This window comes from Hypanus sabinus, chromosome 6 (assembly GCF_030144855.1).
Source record: "Hypanus sabinus isolate sHypSab1 chromosome 6, sHypSab1.hap1, whole genome shotgun sequence".
NCBI lineage: Eukaryota > Metazoa > Chordata > Chondrichthyes > Myliobatiformes > Dasyatidae > Hypanus > Hypanus sabinus.
The window spans coordinates 73,472,843-73,499,969 of NC_082711.1; the positions used below are offsets into that span (position 1 = coordinate 73,472,843).

The 27,127-nt window shown below is 38.5% G+C and overlaps 1 protein-coding gene across 2 annotated transcripts in view; it reads right to left on the reverse strand.

Moving 5' to 3' along the window:
- Positions 1 to 27,127, reverse strand: part of ezh2 (enhancer of zeste 2 polycomb repressive complex 2 subunit) — a 134,242-nt gene that overhangs the window by 55,406 nt on the left and 51,709 nt on the right. For both annotated transcript variants that reach the window (XM_059972411.1, XM_059972412.1), the window contains exons 2-6: positions 23,993 to 24,142; positions 18,825 to 18,950; positions 15,040 to 15,159; positions 14,415 to 14,535; positions 4,677 to 4,865 (exon numbers count right to left, since the gene is read on the reverse strand). In XM_059972411.1, the coding sequence (XP_059828394.1) occupies positions 4,677 to 4,865; positions 14,415 to 14,535; positions 15,040 to 15,159; positions 18,825 to 18,950; positions 23,993 to 24,142 (706 nt within the window). The remainder of the gene's footprint in view (positions 1 to 4,676; positions 4,866 to 14,414; positions 14,536 to 15,039; positions 15,160 to 18,824; positions 18,951 to 23,992; positions 24,143 to 27,127) is intronic.

Consider the following 27,127-nt stretch of genomic DNA (forward strand, 5'->3'; position numbering starts at 1 on the left):
GTATAAAATGAGTGATCAACATTAAAAAGCTGTTATCATGCTAATAGCAAATCAAAAATCATGAAAAAGGACATCATCCAGATGTGGCTAAAACAAGCTTAATCAAAGCCACAAGGATCCTTTGGCAGAAAATAAATTTCCTCTCTGCTCAAGACAACTTGGCACAACACCCCCACTTATTGCCAAAACTACAACTTCAGGAATGAAACTTGTGAAGGAAACCAAGGAATATTCAAACTTAAAAAATATATTCCATTAAAATAATTGCATTGAGGAATATTGTAAACCAGACGTTGCCTTGGAAGACATTTCCTATGACTATCAAAAATTAATCCCACTCCTGATGTTAAAAGATGAATAATGGTTTTTAATAAATCCAGTTTGGTTCTCAGAGATAATTTGAGGTAATACCTTCCCTAACCTAGTCGCCAATATCTCGGAAAAGATCTTAGAATTTATATTCAACAGAGATATTGGTCTACAGGATGCACAATCAATAGGATCTTTGTCCTTTTTTAAAATTAAAGAGATAGAAGCTCTGTAAAATGATTGTGGTAATTTACCTAATCTAACTGCTTCCTCAAAAACCCTATGTAACCAAGGAGAATGAGTAGAAGGAAAAAATTTGAAAAATTCAACTGTATACCCATCTGGACCTGGTGCTTTTCCAGAATTCATTGAGGAAATGATACCTTTTATTTCTGCATCTGGAATAGGAGTTTCTAATGTTAAATGTTCTTTGGGTGATAGTTTCAGAAAATTCAATTTCCCTAAAAAATCATGCATGGTATTGGGATCATGAGGAAATTCAAAGTGATAAAGAGAGGTATAAAATTCTTGAAAAGATTTGTTTATTTTGTCATGATTAACTGTCAAATCATCATCCTGTTTACGAATCTTAATAACTTGACATTTAACCCAGGCAGTTTTCAATTAGTTAGCTAATAATCTACCCGATTTAGTACTATATATATATATAAAATTCACTTCTGGTTTTCATTAATTGATCTTCAAACATGGATGTAAGTAATAAGCTGTGTTTCATTTGAAACTCAACTCTTTGTTTATAAAGCTCCTTAGTAGGAGCGATAAAATATTTCTTATCAATTTCTTTGATCTTATCAACCAATAAGAGAGTTTCATTCTTAATACGTTTTCTTAAACCAACAGAATAGGAGATAATCTGTCCACGTAAATATGCTTTAAAAGTGTCCCACTGGAAATTTCTTCCATGGTATTAGTTGAGAAGAAGAAATCAAGAAGAGAATCACCCAATCTTCATATATATGGCAGAATAAAAACCCTAGGTTAGGTAAAAGATAAAAGTCTAAAAAGGAGGGTGGACTGGCTTTGTCGAATTTTAGATTTTACTATTGGGCAATCAATAACCGATATATGAAATTTTGGTTATAGACAATAGGTGCAGAAGTAGACCATTCGGCCCTTCGAGCCTGCACTGCCATTTTGAGATCATGGCTGATCAATTACTATCAATACCCTGTTCCTGCCTTGTCCCCATATCCTTTGATTCCCCTATCCATAAGATACCTATCTGGCTCCTTCTTGAAAGCATCCAGAGAACTGGCCTCCACTACCTTCCGAGGCAGTGCATTCCAGACCCCCACAACTCTCTGGGAGAAGAAGTTTTTCCTTAACTCTGTTCTAAATGACCTACCCCTTATTCTCAAACCATGCCCTCTGGTACTGGACTCTCCCAGCATCTGGAACATTTTTCCTGCCTCTATCTTGTCCAAACCCTTAATAATCTTATATGTTTCAATCAGATCCCCTCTCAATCTCCTTAATTCCAGCGTGTACAAGCCCAGTCTCTCTAACCTTTCTGCGTAAGACAGTCCAGACATCCCAGGAATTAACGTTGTGAATCTACGTTGCACTTCCTCTACTTGTATCCTGCACTTGGATACAACTTCAAGTCCTCACTGGGTAAATTTGGAAACCAAATCAGTACAAGGGTTTTCATTGGGTTCTATCTTAGGGACTTCACTTCCCTTTGCATTTTCTAAATTGCATAAACAAATGGATAACCCGATAGTTAAGTACACTTTACAAATATGGTTTCAATTTTGGAAATTCTTTGGGTTGAATCAATTTATTTTAGCAACTCCTATTATATCTAATTTCTTTTCTCATCCCTCTATTATGGACCAAGCCTATTTAGCTTGGAAAATTAAAGGTATATTACAATTTTCCAATTTATTTTTGGATAATTTTTCATGCCTTTTGAACAATTATCTAATAAATATAATTTGCCTAGATCCCACTTTTTAGATATTTACAGAATAGAAACTGTTTAAACACTGTGCTTCCTACCTTCCCAAATCTGGATTCTATGGGTATTTTGGAAAAAAATTTAGATTTAAATCCTTTTCAGAAAGGTGTAATAGCAACTGTTTACAATATAATTACGAAAATACATTCAGATGTATCTTATAAAAGTAAGAATGATTGGGAAAGGGAACTTAGTTTACTTTACCCATTGAAAAATGGGGAAAAAATTCTTCAATTAGTTAATTCATCCTCTATATGTTCCAAACATTTGTTGATACAGCTTAAAGTTGTGCACAGGGACGATATGTCCAAAGATAAATTAGCTCGTTATTATTCTCATATAAATCCTATATGTGACAGATGTCACTCTGAGATAGCCTCTTTAACTCATATGTTTTGGTCATGTCCGTCTTTGAGAAAATACTGGAAAGATACCTTTGATATTATTTCAATAGTATTGAGTATTGATTTACAACCTCATCCTACTACCGCAATTTTTGGTTTACCAATGATAGTGCCAATTCATTTAACTCCTTCAGCTCGTCAGATGATTGCATTTCTTACATTAATGGCTAAAAGATCTATTTTGTTGAATTAGAAAGAGATTAATCCCCCCACATTTCATTGGTTCTCTCAAACTATGTTATGTTTAAACTTGGAAAAAATTATCTAAGTGTTATATATGATCCTTCTGTTAAATTTGAAGACTTGGAGGCCATTTATTCAATATTTTCATATGATGTAATCTGATCTTTTCCAAGCCTATTCCTTTTTCTTCTTCTTCTGGTTTTATACATGTAGAGAGGATCGGAGTTGATGACACTTATGGTTCTTTTTCTTTCATTTTAGATATTATAAACAGCCCAAGTTTCTTTTTCTTTTTTTTTTAAGTTAGTGGTTAGCCTTGGATAGTTTTTTTTGTGGGGGGGGGGGTATATATATATATATAATTTTTTTCTTTTTTCTTATTATTATTCCAATTTTCTTTGCTTTGTGTACATCATATTTGTACTATGTATGATTTTGGGAGACTTAATTCCTTTGTACCAATTGAGTATATATTCATGTATATTAACTATTAACAATGTAATCCCAATAATTCTGTATCATTTTCTGTTATTTTCTTTTAATATGTTGACATTAATAAAAAGATTGGAAAAAAATTAACCCCACTCTCTTCATATTGCTTGGTTTGATTTGTTACAAATATTTATTAAAATTTCCTGATAAAATGCAGTGGAACAGTCAACTGAGTCAGTTTTTTTACATATATCCTATTATTCTTTGTGTAAACTGACCAACTTTATTAAAAATTAGTTTTATTTGTCACATGTACAGTGAAATGAGTTGTTTTGCATCAACAACCAACACAGTTAGAGGATGTACTGGGGTCAGACTGCAAGTGTCACCATGCCTCTGCCTCCGGCACCGTCAAAGCATTCCCACAACTTAATAACCCTAACCAGTATGTATTTTGGAATGCTGGCGGAAAACAGAAACACACATACTCACTTGCAGAAGATATGAGCATTTACACATAGCTACAAGAATTTCGCTGGCACTATGCTAACAGCTATGCCACTACAATGTTTAAAAGCCACCTAGACATGTGTTAAAATTTCCACTTATCTAGACAGCCCATAAACACTGCTACTAAGCCTGCCTCGGCCACTATTTCTGGGAGCTCATTTCAAAAATGTGCCACCCTTTGTGTGAAAAAACTGCCCCTGATGCCGCTTTTAAATCTCTCTCCTCTGATCTTAATCCTATGCCTGTGTGTTTTTAGCAACTGCATCCTAGGAAAAAGGTGCTCATCATGATCTTATATACCAGTATCAGACCACCTCTCAATTTCATTGTGCTCCAGGGAATAAAATCTTACTCTATGCTTGTAATTCAGTGCGCTAAGTTCAGTTAACATCCTCAAGAACCTTTTCTATGGTTTTACTAGTTTAATAAAATTTTTCCTATAACTGAGTGACCAAAACTGTATTCAATACCCCAAGCAAGGTCTCACCAGCAACTTAATTTCCCATATTATATGCAACATAACTTCCCAACTCCTATACTTAATGTTTCAATAATGACAGCGAGCATTCCAATTCACTTTTTCACTACTCTATCTACCCGAGATGTCAGTTTCAGTGAACTACCAACTTGTAAATGTGCGAACAGATTTCGCCCTTGCTCTCCCTATACGCAGGTACAAATCATTAAAACAAATCTTTCAAGAATTAATGGGCCCCACAGTACTGGGATGCAACAATATAGATTTACTTAGTTTCTTTAACTGTCAACTTTATGCAATACTTTTGCTCCTATACTTTACTATGTTCCTGAGTTTATCACTAAGATGCTAATTCAGAAACAGCAATGTACACACTTACCATCCATATTAATCTCCTGATAATCTTTTCTGGACTCATTGCTTTCTTCTTTGATATCACTTCCATCAGTCTTTTCAGATTTATTCTCCTGATCTTCCTCCTCATCTTCATCTTCCTCTTCATTATCACTGTACTGGGTCAGAGCATTTACCAGCTCTACAAAGATCTCATCATTGATAAAACCACACTCTACAAGAATGAGAAAAAGTTACAACAATTGCATGAGCCGGACAGCACCAACTTAAAGTTCAAATAAAATTATCAAAGAATGTACATGTTACCAGATACTACCTTGAGGTTAATTTTCTTGTAGGCATTTACAGGAATAAAATATTACAAAAAATCTATACATAAACAGACAGATTGACAAACACCAATGTGCAAGGCAAACTGTTCTAATAAAAATAATACTGAGAAAAGAAGTTGAAGTTGAAAAGAGTTCTTGAAAGTGAATCTAAGCGTCATAGAATCAGTTCAGAATAATGATGATTGAGTTTATCCACTCCAGTTCAGAAGCTTGATGACTGCATCATTCCGATGGGAAATAACTGTTCCTGAACCTGGTTGAGTGGGGTTAAGGCTTCTGCACTTCTTGCCTGATGGCAGTAGTAAGGTGAGTGAAGTTACCCATCCTGGTTTAGAAACCTGATGGTTGAAGTGTAATAACGGCTTCTGAACCTGCAAGTATGGAACTGAAGGCTCTTGTATCTACTTCCCAATGGCAGCAGCGAGAAGAGGGCAGGGGTCTATGATGCGGCTTTCATGTGGCAGCATTCCTTGTAAACATGGGAAGAGTTTCACCTCTGAAGGATTGGGTTATATTCACCACTTTCTGTAGTCTTTTCTGTCACTGAGCATTTGCATTTCCATACCAGGCTGTGATGCAACCAGTTAGGATACTCTCCACAGTTCATCTATGTACGTTTCTATGTAATCTACGCAAACTTCTAAGAAAATAGAGGTGCAGTCATGCATTATGTGCTGACCCCAGGACAGAACCTCTGATATGTTGAAGCCAACAAATTTGAAACACTATACAAAAATGTTCCAACGTGCTTCACAGGAGCATTAAACAAACAGAAACACATAAAAACGCCACACAGGAATTCAAGTGGACAGTTGATCAAAGGAGATATACTTTGAGAAATCACAAGGAGAAAGTTTCATGACTTAGTCTTAGCAAATAAAGACAATGGTGTTAACTAAATATGGAAACCACAAGAGTCTGAATTGAAGGTTGACACAAAGTCAGACTGTGAAGGATCTGGAAACACAAATTAGACTTCACTTTAAACAAATTGAACTGAGAGTTAAATTGGAGCATTTTATACCAGTAAACATAGAGATGATCAGCAAAGAGATGACTTTATAGAGAGAACAAGAAAGGCCCGTAATAAGCCTCCAGATGACCATGGACCAACGCTGCTGGAACACAAGCCAGGGCCTGATCAGCCCTGGTTGGGTCACCTGGAGAGTGTCTGATGAAGGGTGGCGTCCATTTTTAAGACCCCCATCACCTGGGCATGCCCTCTCCGCATCGATACCTTCAGGAAGGAGATCCAGTAGCCTGAAGGCACACACTCAGCGATTCAGGAACAGCTTCTTCCCCTCTGCATTCTGATTTCTAAATGGACATTAAACCCACAAAGACTACTTCACTTTTTTAACATATTATTTCTGTTTTGCTATACAGGCAGTCCCTGGGTTACATACAAGTTCTGTTCCTGAATTTGTCTTTAAGTCCGAACAAGTATATCTGGTATTATTTAGCGTCAGTTAGTCAAACATTTGTCTTAGTATATTTAGTATATATTTTACCTTTCTACGCATATAAAACACTTGAGAAACATATGTATTCCAATAATTAAACCACTGCATTGCTTAGTAATAATTGCAGCTTTCATCGGGGCAGGGCCTTTCACATACTCTATTATTCTCACTTTATCCGTAATCCTTTAAAGTTGTTCCGATTGTTGACCGACTGTAGCCTAACGCTTTTTCAATGACTGATGGCGTTTCACTTCTTTCCAAACGGTTTATTATTTCCACTTTATTTTCAATCGCGATCGCTTCCCGTCAACGGAACAGAAACACTGCGGGCGGCAGGTCCCGAGCTCCGCTGGGTCCTAAGGACCACTGCACTGAGACAGGCTAACTGGGACAAGTGGGGGCTGTGCTGGGTTTGGGTATTTGATCCTTCACAATATTCCGCGTGGGAATTTAAACTGGAGGTGGCAGTGTTTTTTTTAATGAGGTCGAATTGCAAGCTCAACATCAACCCGGCACAGATGGTATGGGAGTCATAGGATCGACATCAATCCAGTATGGGAGCGGTCTATCACTGGATCGAACTCGGAAACCTTCGTTCTCGATCCCGGTGCTGATCTCACTGCACCATCAGCCGACCGGAAGGGGGGGGGGGTCAGGGTGAATCTTACCAAGAAAAATTTAAGCCAAATACAAAGTTAAACACTCAACACAGCGACACAGTGTCAATGGCAACGACTTGAAATGGCAGACTGCATCACAATCTGACGTAAAATGGCGAACAGCGTTCTCCTTCCTTGGTTCGTAAGTACAAGTTGTCTGTAAGTCGGAGACTACCTGTATTTTTAATTTAACCATTTAATATACATATATACTTACTGTAATTGATTTTCTTATTGTTTTTCTTTCTGTATTATCATGTATTACATTACTAAGTTTCTAAATAACTGCTGACGCTAAATTAACAAATTGCTCAACCGGATTGGGAAAAGGAGCCTGTGCTCACCTGGGAGCTGCCCTCTCAATTCAGTGCTGCCCTCCATTGTTGAACTGGTGGTATGACAGGCTGAATGACTGGGAGCTGTACCATCAATTTTCATGCTGCTCAGGACTTATAGACTATGCATGTGTTTTCTTGCGTAACTGTGTTTTTTCCTCTCTTTCGCTATTTTGAATGTATGTTTTGCACCTTGGCCTCCAAGGAATGCTGTCTCATTCGACTGTACCCATCCATGTGTAGCTTGAATGATAATTAAACGATTTGATTTGACGTGCTGGTGATAATAAACCTGATCCCAACGTTGAAAGACCTGAAACACCCAATAACCCCAGGTTACATCACTGATGTGTTTCAGAGCATCCTAGGATATACCGCAGCATGCAGGACTCAAAGGCACAGACAAGAGTTTCGAGAGCAATGACCTGTTGTGAGGCCAGATTTGGTGACAATGGCAATGGGGCGGTTGTGGGTTTTTTTAAAAGCAGGAAAGGGCCATTTCTGAAATGACATATAGAATTTTGATAAATTTAAGCCAGGTAGATACTTTGTTAATCCCAAAGGAAATGACAGTGTCACAGTAGCATTACAAGTGCCTTGATACAAATATTAGAAGAGAAGGAGGAATAAAAAATAAGACAGCTCAGTCTAACAGGAGGGTTCACCACTTCCACAGCTATAGGCTGACTCATTATAGAGCCTAATGGCCGAGGGTAAGAATGACCTCATATAGTGCTCTTTGGAGTAGTGAAGTTGCTATTTAGTCTATTACTAAATTGCTCCTCTGTCAGCCAAGGTAGTATACAGAGGGAAAGAAACATTGTCCAGAATTACCAGGATTTTCCATAGGGTCCTTTGTTCTACCACAGCTTCCAATGTGTCCAGTTTGATTCCTATAACAGAGCCCGCATTTCTAATCAGTTTAATGAGCCTGTTGGCATCTCCGGTGCCTTTGCCCCAGCACATCACTGCATACGAGGTTGTACTAGCATCAACAGACTGGTAGAACATGTAAAGAACCTGCATACTCCAAAGCACTTCATCCCCCATACTCTACTAGGAGGGAAACTGAATATCTGGTTGAATGGTGCCACAGCAGCAAATATCCCACTCAACATAAGCAAAACCAGAAAGCTGATTAACAAATCAGAGTTCAATGAGTCAGTCATTAGGAGATCGGAGGTGAAGACTGTGTGGCTGGGTATAGCTCAAAATGCCATCTGATGATACGACCATTTATGGCAGAATCTCAGATGGTGACAAAAGGGCATTGAAGAGCAAGATCTATCAGCTAGTTGAGTGGTATTGTAGCAACAACCTTGCACTCAATGCTAGCAAGACCAGAGCTGATTGTGGACTTTAGAAAGGGCAAGACCAGGGAACACAAACCAATCCACAGAGACATCAGAAGTAGAGAGATGAGCTATTTGAAGCTCCTGGGTGTCGATATTTCTGAAGATCTAACCTGGTCACAACATATTGATGCAGCTCTAAAGAAGGCAAGACAGTAGCTACATTCCATTTGGAGTTTGAAGAGATTTAATTTGTCACCTGAAACACTCAAAAACATCTACATATGTATGTACCGTAGACAGTATTTTGACTGGCCGCATCACTGTCTGGTATGGTGGGGTGGGGGCTACTGCACAAGATCGAAGTTGCAGAAAGTTGTAAAATTAGTCATCTCCATCACGGCTACTTACCTCCACAGTATCCAAAACATCTTCAAGGAGCAGTGCCTCAGAAAGGCAGCGTTCATCATTAAGGACCCCTCCCCCCACCACCACGCAGGACATGCCCTCTTCTCGTTGTCACCATCAGGACGGAGGCGCAGAAGCCTGAAGGCTCAAACTCAACAATTCAGGAACAACTTCTACCCATCTCCTATCCAATTTCTAAATGGACATTGAATCCATGAACGCTACCTCACTGCTTTTTATTATTTCTGTTTTTGCACTACTTATTTTAATTATTTAATATACATATCTATAATTGCTCCAATTCAGTTTTTTTTCTATATTTATCACGTATTGCATTGTACTGCTGCTGCAAAGTTAACAAATTTCACTACAAATGACGTTGGTATTAGACCTGAACCTGAAGAGGGTCAGTAACATTAAATTCCTTGGTGTTATATCAGAGGATCCGTCCTGAGACAAACATGCAAATGCCATTATAAACAAGTACAACAGCACCTCTACTTTTTTCAAAAACTGCACAGATTTGGCATGTCACTTAAAACTTTCACGCACAGTGGAGAGTATCCTGACTAGTTGCATCACAGCCTGACATGGAACACCAATGCCCAAGAACAGAAAAATCATACAAAAAGTAATGTGCACTGCCCAGTCCAACACAGACAAAGCCCTTTCACTATTGAGCACATCTACAAGGAGTACTGCCACAAGCTCTCTTCCCACTGCTGCCACTAGGAAGGAGATATAGGAGTCTTAGGTCCCACATTGCCAGGTTCAAGAACAGTTTACCCTTCAACCATCAGGTTCCTGAACCAGCATGATAACTCACTCATCTCTACTCTGAACTGATTCCATAACATATGAGCTCACATTCAAGGACTCTACCACTCAAGTTCTCAGTATTATTTATGTACTTACTTTTTTTATGTATTTGCAATTTTGTCTTCTTTTGCACATTGTCACTTGTCAGTGTTTGTTTCTGTGGGCAAGAACACTATTGTCTAACTATCTATGCCCCTCAATTTTATAAACTTCAGCTTCCTCCATTGCAGTGAGAATAAAACCAACCTACCCAATCACTCCTAACTACCACCCTCCATTTCAGGCAACACCCTGGTGAAATCTCTTCTGCACTTTCCCTATTGCTAGCCAGGAAGTCAGGGAACCTCACATCAATAATTACATTTACGAAAAATGTACCCAGCTGCAGCTCCTGAGAGTCTGTCAAGGAACTGGTGCAGTTGGATGTGCTAAGGATCATGCAGGAGGCTGAGATATCATAGGTAAGAGTTTTAGTGAGGTGGTCATACACAAGGTCTAAGCTACTGATAGATGGGTGCCTACCAGGAGATGTATGGTGAACAAGCAGGCAAGGTTCCCCTGTGCTCGTTCCGCTCAGAAGCAGGTGTAATCTTTTGGATACTATCGGGATGAGTGGAGGAAAATGACCTTCCAGAGGCTAGCAGCAGTAGTCGGGACAGTGGCAATAGGCCCACCTCTAAGGCAAAGATGGAAAGGGTGAAATCAGACAGAGCAATGATAGTAAGGGGTTCAGAAAGGCATTTCTGTAGCCACAATCAAGATTTCAGGATGGTGTGTTGCTTCCATTATATCATGATGAAGAGAGTCTCGCAGCAGGTATAGAAAATTCGGAGAGGGGAGGGTGACCAGCCAGAAGTCATGGTCCATATAAGAACAAATGACATAGGCAGGCGCAGAGACGAGGCCCTGTAAAGTGACTTTACAGACCTAGGAAGGAAGTTCAAAAGCAGGAGTTTCAGGGTTGTAATCTCAGGATTAGCATTGTACCACATGTTTGTGAGGTAAGAAAATACATAGTGAAGTTCATGTGGTTAAGAGCCTGATGCAGGAGGGAAAACTTCAGATTTATGGATCATGGGGTTCTCTTCCACATCAGATGAGATCTGTACAAACAAAACTGCATCTGAACTGAAGAGGAACCAATATCCTCACTCATAGGTATGCTAGTACTGTTCAGGAAGGTTTAAACTACTGGCAAGGGAATAGGAACCACAACAACAAAGCAACAGATGGTAAGGTTGAGAGCAAGAAAGATGGTGTAACAAACAAGACTATAAAGAAGGAGCAGACTAATAAAGGTGCTGGGACTGATGAGGTGAAATGTGTTTATTTCAAAGCTAGGAGTATTATGAGTGAGGAGGATGAATTTAGAGCTTGGAACATGGAATTACCATTGTTGCCATTACAGAAACTTGGTTGTGTGAGGGACAGGATTGGCAGCTGTGTTCTTGAATTTTGCTGTTTTAAATATATTAGAAAGCACCGTAAAAGAGGTGTAGGAGTTGCCTTATAGACAAGGGAGAACACCGCAGCAGTATTCAGAGGGCATACTACAGGGCTCACCCAGAGGCAATTTACATGAAGCTCAAAAATAAGAAATGTACAATTATGCTGGACTGGAACAACAGCACTCCCAATAGCCACAAAGGAGGAACAGATATATAGACAGATTGTGGAAAGGTAGAAAATTACTACAGTTGTTATAGTGGGGACTTATGATTAGAACTTCCTTACTACAAGAGGCTTAGATGGGACAGGATTTCTTCAGTGCATCACCACATACTGTTCTTAGAACAATGTGTAGGATTCAGTTGGAGAACATACTGGACTCAGAACACAAACAGAAAGCACTGAAGGAACTTAGTAGGTCATGAGCAAGGTCTTGGAAATGACCCAGGCTAAGTGACAGACCCGATAGCAGATGAACATTTTTGGAATAGTGACCACAACTCATTATGTTTTCAAATAGTTATGAATAAAGATAAAAATCAGATCTTGTGGGAAGGTATGCAGAGTGGGATGGTAAATTATGATAGAAGCTAGGGGTTGCTCGTTGGGAGCTGCTGCCATCAGACCAGCTAATCACTGTTCAGGATTGGCACACTCTAGTAAGAAGCAAGAAGAATGGTAAGTTACAGGAACCTTGGATGTCCCAAGAATTTTCCAGGACAAAGAAGGAACCACATACAAGGTTTAGGAAGCTAAAATTGGACTGGGCTTTAGCAAATTTAAAGATAGTCTAAAATGCTCAAGCAGGCAATTGGGAAGATCAAATATAGACAGACTTTAGTACAGTATTTGGTAAGATACCTCATGGTACGTTCAATCAGAAGATAAAGACATATGAAGTGCAGGTTGAATTGAAACCTGTATTCAAAATTGGTTTGCCCACAGAAAACAGAGTAGAGGGTGGAAGGCTGCTTTCTGGCTGGAGGTCAGATCAATAGTCTTTTGCAAGGATCGGTGCTGGTACCTCTGTTGTTTGTATTATAGATCAATGATATGGATGAAAAGGTAGTTGGGTAGATAAGCAAGTTTTTAAATGATACTATAATTGGTGGAGTTGTGGACAGTTTGAAAAACTATCAAAGAATACAATGGGATATAAACTAGTTACAGATAAGGGCAAAGAAGAGGTAAATGGAGTTTAATGTGGACAACTGTAATTTACTGCTGTTTGGGAAGTAAACTAAATGAGAAAATAAACATTTAATGGTAGAACACTTAACAGTATTAAGGTAAGGGAGATCTTGGGGCCCCAGTCCATTATTCACTAAAAGTAGATATATAGATGGAAAAGGCAGCTAAGAAGGCATACAACTTACTTGCCTTTGTTATTAGAGATGTTGGGAACAACAGAAAGGAAGTCATGCTGCAAAAATATAGAACTTTAGTCATATGCAACACACACAAAGAACTCAGCAGTCTAGGCAGCACCTAAGGAAAAGAGTACAGTTAACGTTTTGGGCCGAGACTCTTCATTCGGACTGGAGAAGTCAGAGTAAGAGAGTAGGGGAGGGGAGGGAGAAATATAAGGTGATATGTACGATTCTCCCTCCCCCCCCGGATGTTTTCATGTTTTATTGTTTTACAACATTGAATCACAGTGGATTAAATTTGGCTTCTTTTGACACCAATCAACAGAAAAAGATTCTTTCATGTCAAAGTAAAAACAGATCTCTACAAACTGATCTAAATTAATTAGAAATATAAAACACAAAATAATTGATTGCATAAGTATTCACTACCATCGTCAGTATTTAGTAGGTGCACTTTTGGCAGCAATTCTAGCCTTGAATCTGTGTGGATAGGTCTCTATCAGCTTTGCACATCTGGACACAACATTGATGCAATTACAAAGAAGGCACAACAATAGCTACATTTCATTAGGAGTTTAAGGAGACTTGGTATATCTCCAAAAACTTGTGCAAATTTCTACAGAAGTACTGTGGAGAGCATTCTAACTAGCTCCATCACCATTTGGTATGGAGGAGCCACTGCACAAGACTGGAATAAACTGCAGAAAGTTGCAATGTCTACCAGCTCCATCATGGGCAGTACCTCCGTTCCGCCCCCACCCCAGCATCGACGATATCCTCAAAAAGGTGACATCCATCCTTAAAGATCCCATCACCCAGGACATGCCCTCTTCTCATTGCTACCATCAAGGAGGACATACAGAAACTTGAAGACACACCCAACATTTCAGGAACAGCTTCTTCCCCACCGCCATCAGATTTCTGAATGGACAATGAAGGCATGAACAATACTTTGTGTTGCTACTTTGCACTATTTATTTACTTTTTATAGTATAGTAATTTTGTATTGTACTGCTGCTGGAAAACAAAATTGATGACATATTATTTTGAGGTAAAGCAACAATTTCAAAGGACAGACGATTTGTGCTGCTTTTAAATGATAAGAGTAATAGAATGTTTGAAAGAGTCTCTAGGAGCAAAACACTAACATCCTTAAAAAGTGGCCCGAAAGAGAACTTGGGTATACAGTAGATTAATGGGAATAAGAACAAACCAAAGTTGCACGGTCCCTGCAAACAACTTTAAATTAGCCTAGTGGTCTGAGAAAAGGAAAAGAGGAAAGGAGAGGAAAGGTAAAAGATGGATGCTTTCAATCTGGAAGATGATGAATTTCATGACTTCACTGTTTTTGCTATTGGAGCTAAAGAAAAATCCTTCACATTCTAGAGTCTAATATCACAAGTAAATCCCTGGATATCTAGAAAAATGACTGCAATTAATGTTGTTGGATGTTTTACCTGTAATTATTGCTTTACAAATCACAATGTGAGAGGCATAATGTCAGTTGCAGATTTTAAGCCTTATGGATATTCCAAATGTTCCTGCATTCCTTGCTTTGAAAATCCAAAAAGTAGCATGGCAGAAATAAAATTGCCAAATGGACCCTTATTCTGAAGTAGCAGATAAAAAATCTTACCTCTGTCACCATGCACCTTTCCATCGTAGTTTTTTATGAGCTCTTCGATGAAAGTCCCATCTTGATCCAAGATTTCATCACCCATGTAGGGAATGTTATGTAGAACAGTTTCATCTTCCACCTTAAATTTAAGAGAAAGTTCCTTTGGTACAAGTGTAAAAGAGAATACCAAACATCGCCATCAACTTTCCACTTCCAATTAGTGCAAAATTCAGACAACTATTACATTTTTTTTTATGTACTATCTCCCCATTGTCACTGAATCCCTATTAAGTTTAAAAGACTTAGGAAAGTGTGACTTGTATTAAGTTTACTCAACATAAAAGAAATTACTAATAGTCCAACTTACTGCCCAGAAAGTAAACGTCTTTTATCGGAAGCAGACACTAGTCAAGTTTTTTTTTCCTGTTTCTTTAATTCTATCATGTTTGTTACAAAATTTAGCTTACATGAACATTTTCAATCACTATTAATTACTGTAATAACTAGCACTTAAACTAACATTTCTGGATAAAAAAAATTTCTCATCCCACTCTCCCTCCCCCCCCCCCACAGATAAGAATAAAATTTGTGAATGCATAAAAGGAAATTTTAAAAAGATTACTCACATGTCTGGATCACATACCATGAAATTTTGCTGAAGAGGAGACCAGGAATACATAACTGGGATTGACGCCACTGCATTTAATGTCTTAAGGGGGATAATCTGCTTTGGAAACTCAGGGAATCCACTCTCCACAGCACACTGGAAATAAAGAAAATGTGGGTTACCAAATTATTGTTTGAATTGAGCCAACAGTGCATTTTAAAGCCAAGCAAGCAAGTTTTCTAAAGACAGGATAATGTTATTAGGACCTGAGCTGGAATATTTCCACCACATGTCCCTCCCCAGGGTAAAATCTGCAACAAACTGCACAAAAGAGTGATGTAGACAGGACTTGGTAGTTTAAAAAAGTATCCAGACAAGCACTTTAATTGCCAAACATGGATTGTTACTGACAGTGCTGGATTAAATGGGGTTAGAGTAGATAGGTGTTAACCGTCATTATAATCATGTGGGGTTGAAGTTCTACTTCAGTACTTCATGCCCCTATATGTGTATGTAGTACGAAACTTACTATAGTTCTCGTGCAGCAAAGTTTGAATTTTTGATGTGTAATTTTTAGAGTTTGATACGTTTTTGCCATAAGGCCTGGTGTCGTTGCTCTTTATTTGTTTTTGCTATAAGAACAACCAGCTGCATGATATGCTTGTGTTTTCACCATGTTGCACAACTAAGGGATTTAAAGAAAGTACTTCTAAAAGGAATTTGAAAATATTCTACAGGGGTTTACAACAAAAAATAATTCTAGTTTATAATTAAAAAGATTTATTTCAAGATTATTGATTTTAAAAAGTTAAATTTAAATAAGACTCTTTCAAAAAAATTGAAAAATATAAAATGTTTCCCTTTAAATGGTCCTCCCAAAGTAAATCACTTCCTATTTTACAGCATTAAGTTTCACTTGCCATTGCTCTGCCCGTTTAAGCAAATAATCAATATTAACATATAGCTCAAGACTACCTTCCTCACTATTAAAACCACCAATTTTCATATCAAACTTCTAACCATTCAAACAAATAGATACAGTCATAAATGTTTTCTAACCCTTTTTAATAAACACTTTTCATATTATTGTTTATATTGAAAAATCATGATTTGGCTGACCCTGCTTTCACCTGTGACTTTGTATTTGGGTTGAAAATGAATTATTTAAAGTTTGAATTCATCTGTTTCAGACAAATTACAAAGATGTGGTATTTAACCAGTTTGATCTATGACGTTTAAACCAAAACATCTACAATCAATCAAGACTAAGGACCCAGAATTAAAGTGATGAACTAAGAGAGACAGCAATGTGAGAGAAAAATATAGCTTCGATCTTAAATTCAGTTCTTATAAAAAGTGACTTTGCTTTTAACAGTCAGGGCTTAAATAAAAAGGGAGGAAATCACAGCTCTTGAAGGAAAGGATAAAACAGGATTAATTAGAGTGCACAACAGAGGCAACAATGCTATAATTCTAAATAAAAATATCAGGAGAAAGTTATTTGACAACTCATATTTGCTCCCCAATTCAGAAGATCAAGGTTGCTCTTACCTCAGCATCATTTTCCTACACTAATTCCATTTCTTTTCAGTAACTCTTGAATATTTCAACATCCTTCTAACAATATGTTAATTCTTTCTCAGTTAAAATTACCACTTTCAATCCATAAACATGTCACTTTAAACTTTATTTTTCACTAATCTGTACAGTAGTTTTTCCATTAATCTGTTACATTATGTCTGATTTTGTGCATCTCTGGTATCTTGCAACTTCAGTTGTTTACACAATCCAGTGTGCCCTAAAAACTACAAAACAATTAAAAGTAACTGATAAGCTGGAATTGGCTTGCAAAACACAAACAGTACTGCTTCTGGTAGCCTATGTCATCTTGCAAATTATGAAGAAATATTTTAACCTTTATCCAAATAAACTGCAGCCTCTGCCATATAGTAAAAGCTGCTGAGAAAGACATATTAATTTATAACTTATTTGTACTTATTGTGGAAACCCATAATAGCTTAAACAGTTTTACAGTTCTTGTTCCAAAATGTGTGTGAAAAAAGGCGAACAGAATGTAGCTGCCAAATAAGAAACATGAGGAACGGAAAAAGAAAGACTACTGCGGCAAAGCATTGTAGATCATCAAATGGCAATAATGTACTGGAAAAGATAATGTTCAAGCATTATAGCGTACACCCAGTTTGTTATTGTATTAATTTTAATGATATGTTAACATGCTTAATTTTGTAGAGTTGAAATGCTTTGGAAGTGCGATAAAGCATGGTTCAAGCAGCACAAAGCCATTCTCCAAAACACTGGATAAATCTGGTATGAAAAGTGTTCTGGATTACAAGAATAGCACTTCAGGAATAACTTACTGGGCACAAAGCAATAAATAAATACTCCCTCTAATGTTACATCAAAGAATAAAATATCTATTTACACATTTTAACTTTGCTAATACTTCGACACTAGTTCTTTAATGTCAGTTTATCTGAAAAATTCTAAAATATTTTAAAGTACACACATAGCAATACTTAGAACAAAGGCACACACACAAAATGCTGGTGGAATGCAGCAGGCCAGGCAGCATCTATAGGAAGAAGTACAGTCGACATTTCGGGTCGAGACCCTTTGTCAGGACCAACTGAAAGGAAAGATAGTAAGAGATTTGAAAGTGGAAGAGAGAGATCCAAAATGATAGGAATAGACAGGAGGGGGAGGGATGAAGCTAAGAGCTGGGAAGTTGATTGGCAAAAGGGATACAAGGTTAGAGAAGGGGGAGTATCATAGGACGGAAGGCCTTGGAAGAAAGAAGGGGAGGGGAGCACCAGAGGAAGATGGAGAACAGGGAAGGAGTTATTGGGAGGGGGGAGGGGAAAGAAGAAGAAGAAAAAAAATATATATATATAAATAAATAAGGGGTGAGAAGGGGCATTAACTGAAGTTCATGTTCATGCCATCAGGTTGGAGGCTACCCAGACAGTATATAAGGTGTCATTCCTCCATCCTGAGTATGGTTTTATCTCGACAGTAGAGGAGGCCATGGATTGACATATCGGAATGGGAGTGGGCTGTGGAATTAAACTGTGTGGCCACTGGGAGATCCTGCTTCCTCTGGTAGACAGAGCGTAGGTGCTCAGCGAAACGGTCTCCCAGTCTGCGTTGGGTCTCACCAATATATAGAAAGCCACACCAGGAGCACCAGACACAGTATATCATACCAGCAGACTCACAGGTGAAGTGTTGCCTGGAAGGACTGTCTGGGGCCCTGAATGGTGGTGAGGGAGGAACGTGAGGGCAAGTGTAGCACTTGTTCCACTTACAAGAATAAGTGCTGGGAGGGAGAGCGGTGGGAAGGGATGGGGGGACGAACGGACAAGGGAGTCACATAGGAAGCGATCTCTGCAGAAAGCAGAAAGTGGGGGGGGGGGGGGGGGGGAAGGGAAAGATGTGCTGGGTGGTGGGATCCCGTAGGAGGTGGCGATCAGATAAGTTACAGATAATTATACGTTGAACACGGAGGCTAGTGAGGTGCTAGGTGAGAAGAAGAGGAATCCTATCCCTATTGGGGTGGCAAAGCAGTCAGAATTATTTGAAATTAGCCAACTGTCCCTATTTAGCAATTCAACAGCACTATGTTTCATAATCAGAATTAAGTATGACATAAAAAGAGATCAATTCATTGGCTGTGAAGAAATATATGCAACTAAATATTCAATAGCTTTCTACAGAAAAATGTCATTTAAGAGTCAAACAATCACTAACAAGCTAAAATGATTACCAAATATCCTTTACCCTTTCTTATAAATATATTATACCTCTCTTGTACCACGCATTGTGCTCACTGTCATAATGTGAACAGGTTGGATCCTGTGCTGTTTCCAATCCTGATTCAATATTTCCGTCTTTTCTTTGATTTTCTGCCGATTTGCGCTGAACATGCTCTATGAAGAAAACCAAGTTGTTCATTTTAATTCCATATATATTGGTCCAGACCACAAATGAAACTTGGCAAATGTATAATCCTTAACATTACATGCATTCAGTTTCCTTGCAATTTACTTAATGGAAAAATAGATCACACACAAAAAGAAAGCGTCATTTAAAAAAACTATTGAACGTAAAGATAACATGCATACAAGAAAAATAAATTCAAAACAAATCCAACTGCATGGAATCTAATCTAAAGCCAGAAAATAGCTGAAAACATACCACAAGTCAGCCAGCAACTGCTTAGGAAAAGGGGTTAATGCTTTATACTGGTAATCTTTCATCATAACTGAAATCTAGTTCACATTATTACATTTCAGTATTGTGTTTTTCAAATCATTTCTTAACCCCAAGTACTAAATTTGGTGTAATATAGACTGTAATCCAATAGTTTCAATACATCTCCAAATCTGGCAACATCCATCTATCACAATTTTCTTTACTATTTCTTCAGTCCAGATGAGTGGAATTGCCTTGATCGTCTATGTAGATGAAGCAGCAGAATTTTATTTCAATAGCTTTCCTTCCACCCACACATGAACACTCCCCAAACACGATTCTGGATCACCTTATAATTCTCATGCACTTGACAGTGTTCAGTGAAGTCAACTCCATTTTAAATTCGGCCCTTGACTGTGAGCGATATTGATACATGGTATTCAGGTCCTTGTTACACTTTTACTTATAGGGCTGAGGATATCACAGGCTGAATATATTGCCCATCCTTAGTTAACTCTAAACTGAGAAAATCACTGGGGAGGAACCATGTAGGCAAATCTAAAATCACATACAGTCCAGATCAAGTAAGAATGATAGATTTCCTTTCCCGAAGCACCAAGTTTTTTTTAAAAAGAATACTTGGAAAATAATGGGGCTCATCAGCCATAGTGGGCAGCTCATCTAGGAGAAGGAAACATTTCATTTTAAACCTCCACTGCCTTGCAGCTATAGCCATTCATGGAGAGGGCCTCAGGAGTTAACAACAGGGAAAAATCCAGAGCAGGAATCCCTAAGGCAATTTAAAGTTGACTGGCAACTCCTGACAAACTGTAATAGTTTGCCATTCCTTTGGATTCATCAGCTGCTTGGAAAGGGGGAACCTGCTGCATTGGCAACAACTTCCTCCCCGTATTGTGGTGTCCTAGTTTTGGCACCGGCTTGCATAATCACATAAACAGCTAGAAAGCAATATCCGTGATTGACACCAACCAACAGAGGGGCCCTCATAGATCACTTGAAAAACAGAAGGAAGACATTTGGCTCTTTAAGCCAAAGCCATTCAATATGATCATGGCTGATGTTAGTTTTCTTTCATCATGCATTCTGATGCCTGCTGCACCTAGAAACTCATATCCTTAAATATATATAGGGTCTCCAGAATTTTCCATGTTAAGACAGTTCTGGAGGTTCACCAACTTCCAAGGAAGGTTTCTCCTCACCTCAACTCTAAGCATCATACCCAGCATCCTGTGATTGTGTCACTGGTTCTAGCTAGAAAAAATAACCTTCTTAACATATCCTTGTATATTTTTTGGTTAGTTCTGCTGTCAGTCTGACAGGCCAAGTTAACCTAACCTCCACTTATACAATACAGTCACATCCTAAAACTCAGGCTGGAGAACTTTCCTTGCACTCGTTTCTGAAAGAAGATCAAAATTGCATGCAATATTCCAGCTGTGGTCTCATGCTCTTGAACAATTGTAGCAATAAATCCTTATTCTTGTACTCAAGATCTCTTGAGATGAAAGGCAAAATACCATTTGCTACTAAATTACTTGTTCAGGCTACCTACTTGTTTTTTTGGTGGCAGGTAGACAAAGATAGCATTGGCATCAACATTACTGTTATTTAAATAATGTCCCGCCTTGCTTTGCTAACAGAATTCATTTATTCATGTCTTACTGCATCTACCATGTTCCTGCACATTTACTCAACTCAACTGAAAATCTTTCTACAGCTTCTTTGCATTCTCAACAAACCAACATACAATCCACATCACCAGCAAGCTTAGCTATTTTAAATTAGGTGCACCCACCCAAATCTTTGATATTTATTGTAAATACCTATGAAAACATGGAATCATAAAGTACACTTTTTGAAGCAAATTTGCTCAATATTGCAAGTATTTTAAATACTGCTTTGGAGATTAAATAGGAAATTATGCAATAGTTTCACTCGGTTTGCTGGATCTGGGACATTTTCTGAAAAAGGTGGGGAAGATGATACCATAAATTTTAAAGTTGAATTGAGACACATAATACAGAATTATGACTTTAACAGGATTAAAGACAAAACACTGGACCTTGGGTCCAAGAAAGTGTTCCTTTAATGAGTCAAAAATGCCATAGTCCTTTCCTTTGTAGTTTCTGATATTCAAGCCAAGTTAAAGAAAAAAAACTTCAGCTTAAACATTAAGAATTTGAGTTCGGCAATTTTAGTTGTGCCACAGTTACAGATTTGCTAAGGTTCAACATTTTAATCTTGAAGCATGTGAATTTATCAATAACTAGTTCCCAACTGCTACTTTTCATACTTTAGTTTTACAAGTCCATTCAGTAAGATAATAAACAGTTAACTGAACTATTCAATGCATTTTTTTTTCTTAAAGTGGGTCATGGTCAGATATGATGAAACATGTTGCACTTTAATGTGGCAAACTGGAATGGACAATTTGCAGAAGACACCATGATTGGGGGTGTAGTAGAAAGAAAGGAAGATTATCAAAGCTTGCAGCAGGGCCGGACCAGTGAGAAAAATGGGCTGAAGTATGGCATATGGAATTCAATGCAGATAAATGTGAGGCGTTGCACTTTGGGATGACAAACCAGGAGAGAACTTAACAGTGTGGATGTTAGGACATGGAAAATTGTGGGAGAACAGAGGGATCTGGGAACACAGATCTATAATTCCTTGGAAGTGGGATCACAGGTAGACAGGATCGTAGAGAGAGCTTTTGACGCATTCGCTTTCATGAGTACAGGAGATGGGATGTTTTGCTGAAGTTGTATAACACATACATAGATAACGTCAAATCTTGAGTTATCGTGTGCAGTTCTAGTCACCTACCTACAAGAAAGATGGCAGTAAGATTAAAAGACCACAGAGAAAATTTATAAGGATGTTGCTGGGTCTTGAGGATCCAAGTTATAAGGAATGGATGAAAGGGCAGTGACGTTTTCCCCCTGGCATGTAGAATGAGGGAAAATTTGATAGAGGAAATACAAAATTATGAGATTACAATCAACTCTGGCACACTTCAAGAATGTGTGCTTAGCCCACTGCTCTACTCTACACTAGGCACAGCTCAAATGTCATCTATAGATTTGCCGATGACACAACTACTGTTGGCAGAATTTCAGATAGTTAAGAGCAGGGATACAGGTGTGAGAAAGATCACCTGGTTGAGCGGTATAGCAACAACCTTGCACTTAACATCAGTATGACCAAGGAATTTTTTGTGACTTCAAGAAGGGGAAGCAGAGGGAACACAAACAAGTCCTCATCAAAGGATGAAAAGTGAAAAAGGTGAGCAGTTGTAAGCTCCAAGGTATCAACATCAGTGATCATTTCATGATCACAGGAGGGAATAAGAATGTGGAGAGGGTAAGGGGTACGTGTAGAGGGGGTGGGCGAGGGGTAAGTGTAGCAAAATATGTAGACAGGACTAGGGAGAGAATACTTTATTGAGGAAGTAGCTAAAATAAGGTGCCAGACAGCATGTGGCTACCACAAAGAAAAGGGAATCTGTGACCACAAGACAATGTGTTCGGTAAAGTGTTTTGAGCTATACCTCTTCCGAGTATTAGGTTTACGTCTATGTTTATTCTGAGTATTTTGTGTGCTTAGCTATGCAATAGCCAATCAATCAATGAATCGGAATCGGTAACCATATTTGCGAATGTAGTACTCTGCTTTTGGGTATAAGTATGACCTTTGTAAACCGACAAATTGGGAGTTGGTTACCATGTGCCTGAAGTGCGTGGGGGCTGCAAACTCCTCTCTGAATAAAAGCCACTTCAGAGATAATTTCGTGTCTCTGGTGTTTTTCCTCAACTGAGCAGGTAACAGTTACAGGTTGACAATTTGGATTGTGGTGGCTGTATCATAATGTGGGGATGCTTCACTGCAGCAGGTCCTGGAAGGCTTATGAAGGCAGAGGGAAAAATGAATGCAGCAAAATGCACTAGCCTCCCCATCATTGAGGAGAGCTTCAAAAGGCAAAGTCTCTGAAAGTCAGCACCAATCATTATGGAACCCCATCATGCCCTCTTCTCATTGCTACCATCAAGGTGGTGGTACAGGAGCCTGAATTCACTCAACATTTCATCAACAGCTTCTTCCCATCCAGCATAGACTTCTGAATGGACAATAAACCCAAGAAGACAACCACAGCATTTTCCCTTTCTTCTCATACCACTTATTTAATTTTTTTATATATACAAAGTACAGTTCTTATTCTAACTTACAGTTATTATTATGTATTGCAATGTACCACTGCCACAAATCAACATTAGACCAGATTTTGATTATAGATAGAGTAAATGCAAGGAGGCTTTTTCCACTGAGGTTGGGCAAGACCTGCACTCGAGGCCATATGTTATGTTAAGATTTGCAGGTGAAGTAATTCAAGGGGAACCTGAGGGAGAACTTCTGCACTCTGAGAGCGATGCAAGTACGAAAAGAGCAGCCATTCCATTGCAACATTTAAGTAAAATTTAGGTAAATACATGGGGATGGAGGACTATGGTCCAGGTGCGGGTCAATGGAATTAGGCAGAATTACAGTTTATCACAGATTCCATTGGCCAAAGGGCCCATTTCTGTGCTGTAATGCTCTATGACCCTATGTGAAAATTTCAAGATTTGTACATATAATTTAAGTAAGAGCACCCTCTCCTGGTCCTGGAAAACATAGCAATTGAAGCTAGCAGGTGCCAACATTCTTGCAGTCTCAAACTGTTTTGAGCTGTTCCAAATCAGAAAAAGGAGTCCTTTACCTTAACTTCATCAGCTCGTCGAAAACGTTTCAGTTGTCGGAGACGCATATATTCAGACTTAACCCGTCTTCGCCAGCAAACTGGTCCTTTTGTGGATTTTTTGCCAGCAAAACCCATGGTTACTTGATAGATATTTTCCAATAAAATGTCCTGCAAGAAAGTTGTAATAAAGATGTCACAAAACCTTACAACACAACTTCCAACATATTAAAAGTTCTATATATGACAAGAACCTCTGACTATACAAAATGTTCTAATCCATAGCAAATCCCCATGAAAATTCTTTCAAAAGAACTTTCAAAAGCCACCTAATAGAGCCTATCATTCTGCAATTGAAATCATCTAGCATCTCTTATATTTCTTTTTTTAAATATCTAATTGGCTTTTAATTTGTCCAAAGTGTATTCATTCATTTACTAGAAGACATATATACACTTCATTCAGTTTGAAGTCACCCTAGAGAGTGCTGATAAAGAGGGACCTTGAGGTCCAAGTTCACAGATCCCTGGAAGCAGCGGTACTGGTGAATAAGACGATGGAGTCATATGGGATGCACACTTTCATCAGCCGTGAAAAGAATAGAAGAGACCATCATGTTATAAGACATTGGTTAAGGCACACCTGTTAGATTACGTGCTGTTTTGGTCATCAAGCTTTCAGAAGGGCATGATTGTGATGGAGTGGATGCATCCCATACTGGATTCACCACAATACTGGCTGGATTGGATTATTTCAATTACAAAATAATAGTATTATACAGGTTGTTATCCTAGAGCAGAGGAGGCAAAGGAGTGACCTAATAGAAGTATACAAAGATATGAGAAGCATAGAGAATGATCTAAAAGAAAGAGATAGAAGATGATGCCTAGGAGGGTTAGAATGGAGAACTCTTAACGATCCATCCAGAGGGGTTGGAATCTAGAACACACTACCTGAGAAAATAGTGGAGGCAGATGCTCACACATTTAAGCATCTATTTGAACACTTGAGTAATCAGGACATACAAGGATGTAGATCAAATATGGGCAAGTAGGATTAATACGGATAAGTACAATGAATGGTCAGCATGGACATGGTGGGCAGAAGAGCTTGCTTCTGTGCTGTTCTGAGATCTAAATAATTCAAGTGCTGGAAATGAGACTAAAAAGAGACAATGGTCATTTCAGGCAGTAACGGGAGAAAATCAGTTAACATTACAGTATTATGACTATTTATTTCATAACAGACCAACTGATGCAAAGGTACAGGTTACATCTGGACCCAAGGGGCCAGGTTGCCTACAGCTGTATTGGGTGGGTTTAAACAAATTTGGCAGGAGGATGAGAATCAGAGTGATAGTGCTGAAAATGAGTGAGTTGGCTTATAAACAGAGGCAATGTGCAGTGAGATTTCTAGCAAGGAGAGGCTGTTGACAGGGCAAGGTTGCAGTCAACAGGACGAGTTGCAACGTAAAAGGTGGACAAAATTGAAAAGAATGAATACAGGACTGAAGGTGTTAGATTTCAACATGTACAATTTATGGAATAAGGTAGAAGAACTTGTAGCAGTTACAGATCGGCAGGAATGATGCTGTGGCCACCGATGAATTATGCCTGAAAGATTATAGCTAGCAGATTAATGTCCAAGGATACGCATTGTATTGAATGGATAGGCAAGAAGACTGAGGGGGTGGCATTGCTCTGTTGGTAAAAAGTGAAATCAAATCATTAGAAAGAGGTGACATAGGGTCAAAAGATGTTGAATCATTGTGGATAGAGCTAAGAAATTGCAAGGGTAAAAAGACTTTGCTGGGAGTTCTATACGACCTCCCAGCAGTAAGGATGTGGTCTACAAACTAGAACAGGAGATCAAAAATGCATGCCAAAAGGGCTACGTTACAATAGTCACGGGGGATTTCAATATGCAGGTAAATCGGGAAAATCAGGTTGGTGCTGGATTCCAAAGGCACACTAGAGGATAGGCTATTCTGGATTGGATGTTGTGCAATGATTCAGAATTAATAAGAGAGCTTAAGGTGAAGGAATCCTTACGGGAAGCAATCATAATATGATCAAATTCACCCTGAATTTTAAGGAGAAACTAAAGTCAGATGTGTCAATATTTCAGTGGAGTAAAGAAAATCACAGAGGCATGAGAGAAGTGTTGGCCAGAACTGACTGGAAAAGAACACTGGTAAGGATGACAGCAGAGCAGCAATGGCTAAAATTTCTGGAAGCAATTCAGAAAGCACAGGGTATATATATCCCAAAGAGGAAGAAGTATTCTAAAGGTAAGATGACACAACCATGGCGAACAAGATAAGTCAAAGCCAACATAACAGCCATAGAAAAGGGCATGTAATAGAGCAAAAATTAGTGGGAAGTTAGAGGATTGGGAAGATTTCAAACACCAACAGAATGCAACTGCAGAAGTCATTAAGAAGCTTGAGATGGAATACGAAAGTAACTAATATTAAAGAGGATACCAAAGGTTTCTTTAGATACATTAAGTGTAAAAGAGAGGTGAGAGTGGATAGCAGACCTCTGGAAAATTAAACTGGAGAGATAGAAATGGGGGACAAGGAAATGGCAGACTAACTGAATAAGTATTTTGCATCAGCCTTCACTGTGGAAGACACTAGCAGTATGGTGGAAGGTGCAGCTGCCAGTGGTCATGGAGTGTGTGAAGTTATCATTACTAAAGAGAAGGATCTTGGGAAACTGAAAGGTCTGATGCTAGATAAGTCACCTGGACCAGATGGTGTAGACACCAGGGTTCTGAAAGAGGTGTCTAAAGAAATTGTGGAGGTATTAGTAATGATCTTTCTAGAATCACTAGATTCTGGAATGGCTCCAAAAGACAGGAAAATTGCAGATGTCGGCATTGATTGTTAAGAATATGGTTTCAGGGTATTTGAAGGCACATGATAAATTAGACTCTCATCAGCATGGTTTCCTCAAGGGAAAATCTTGCTTGACCAATCTATTTGGAATACTTTGAAGAAATAACAAGCATGATAGACAAAGGAAAATTGGTTAATGTGTATTTGGATTTTCAGAAGGCCCTTCACAAAGTGCCACACATGAGGTTGCTTAATAAGCTACAAGCTCATAGTATTACAAGGAAGATTCTAGTACGTATAAAGCAGTAGCTGAC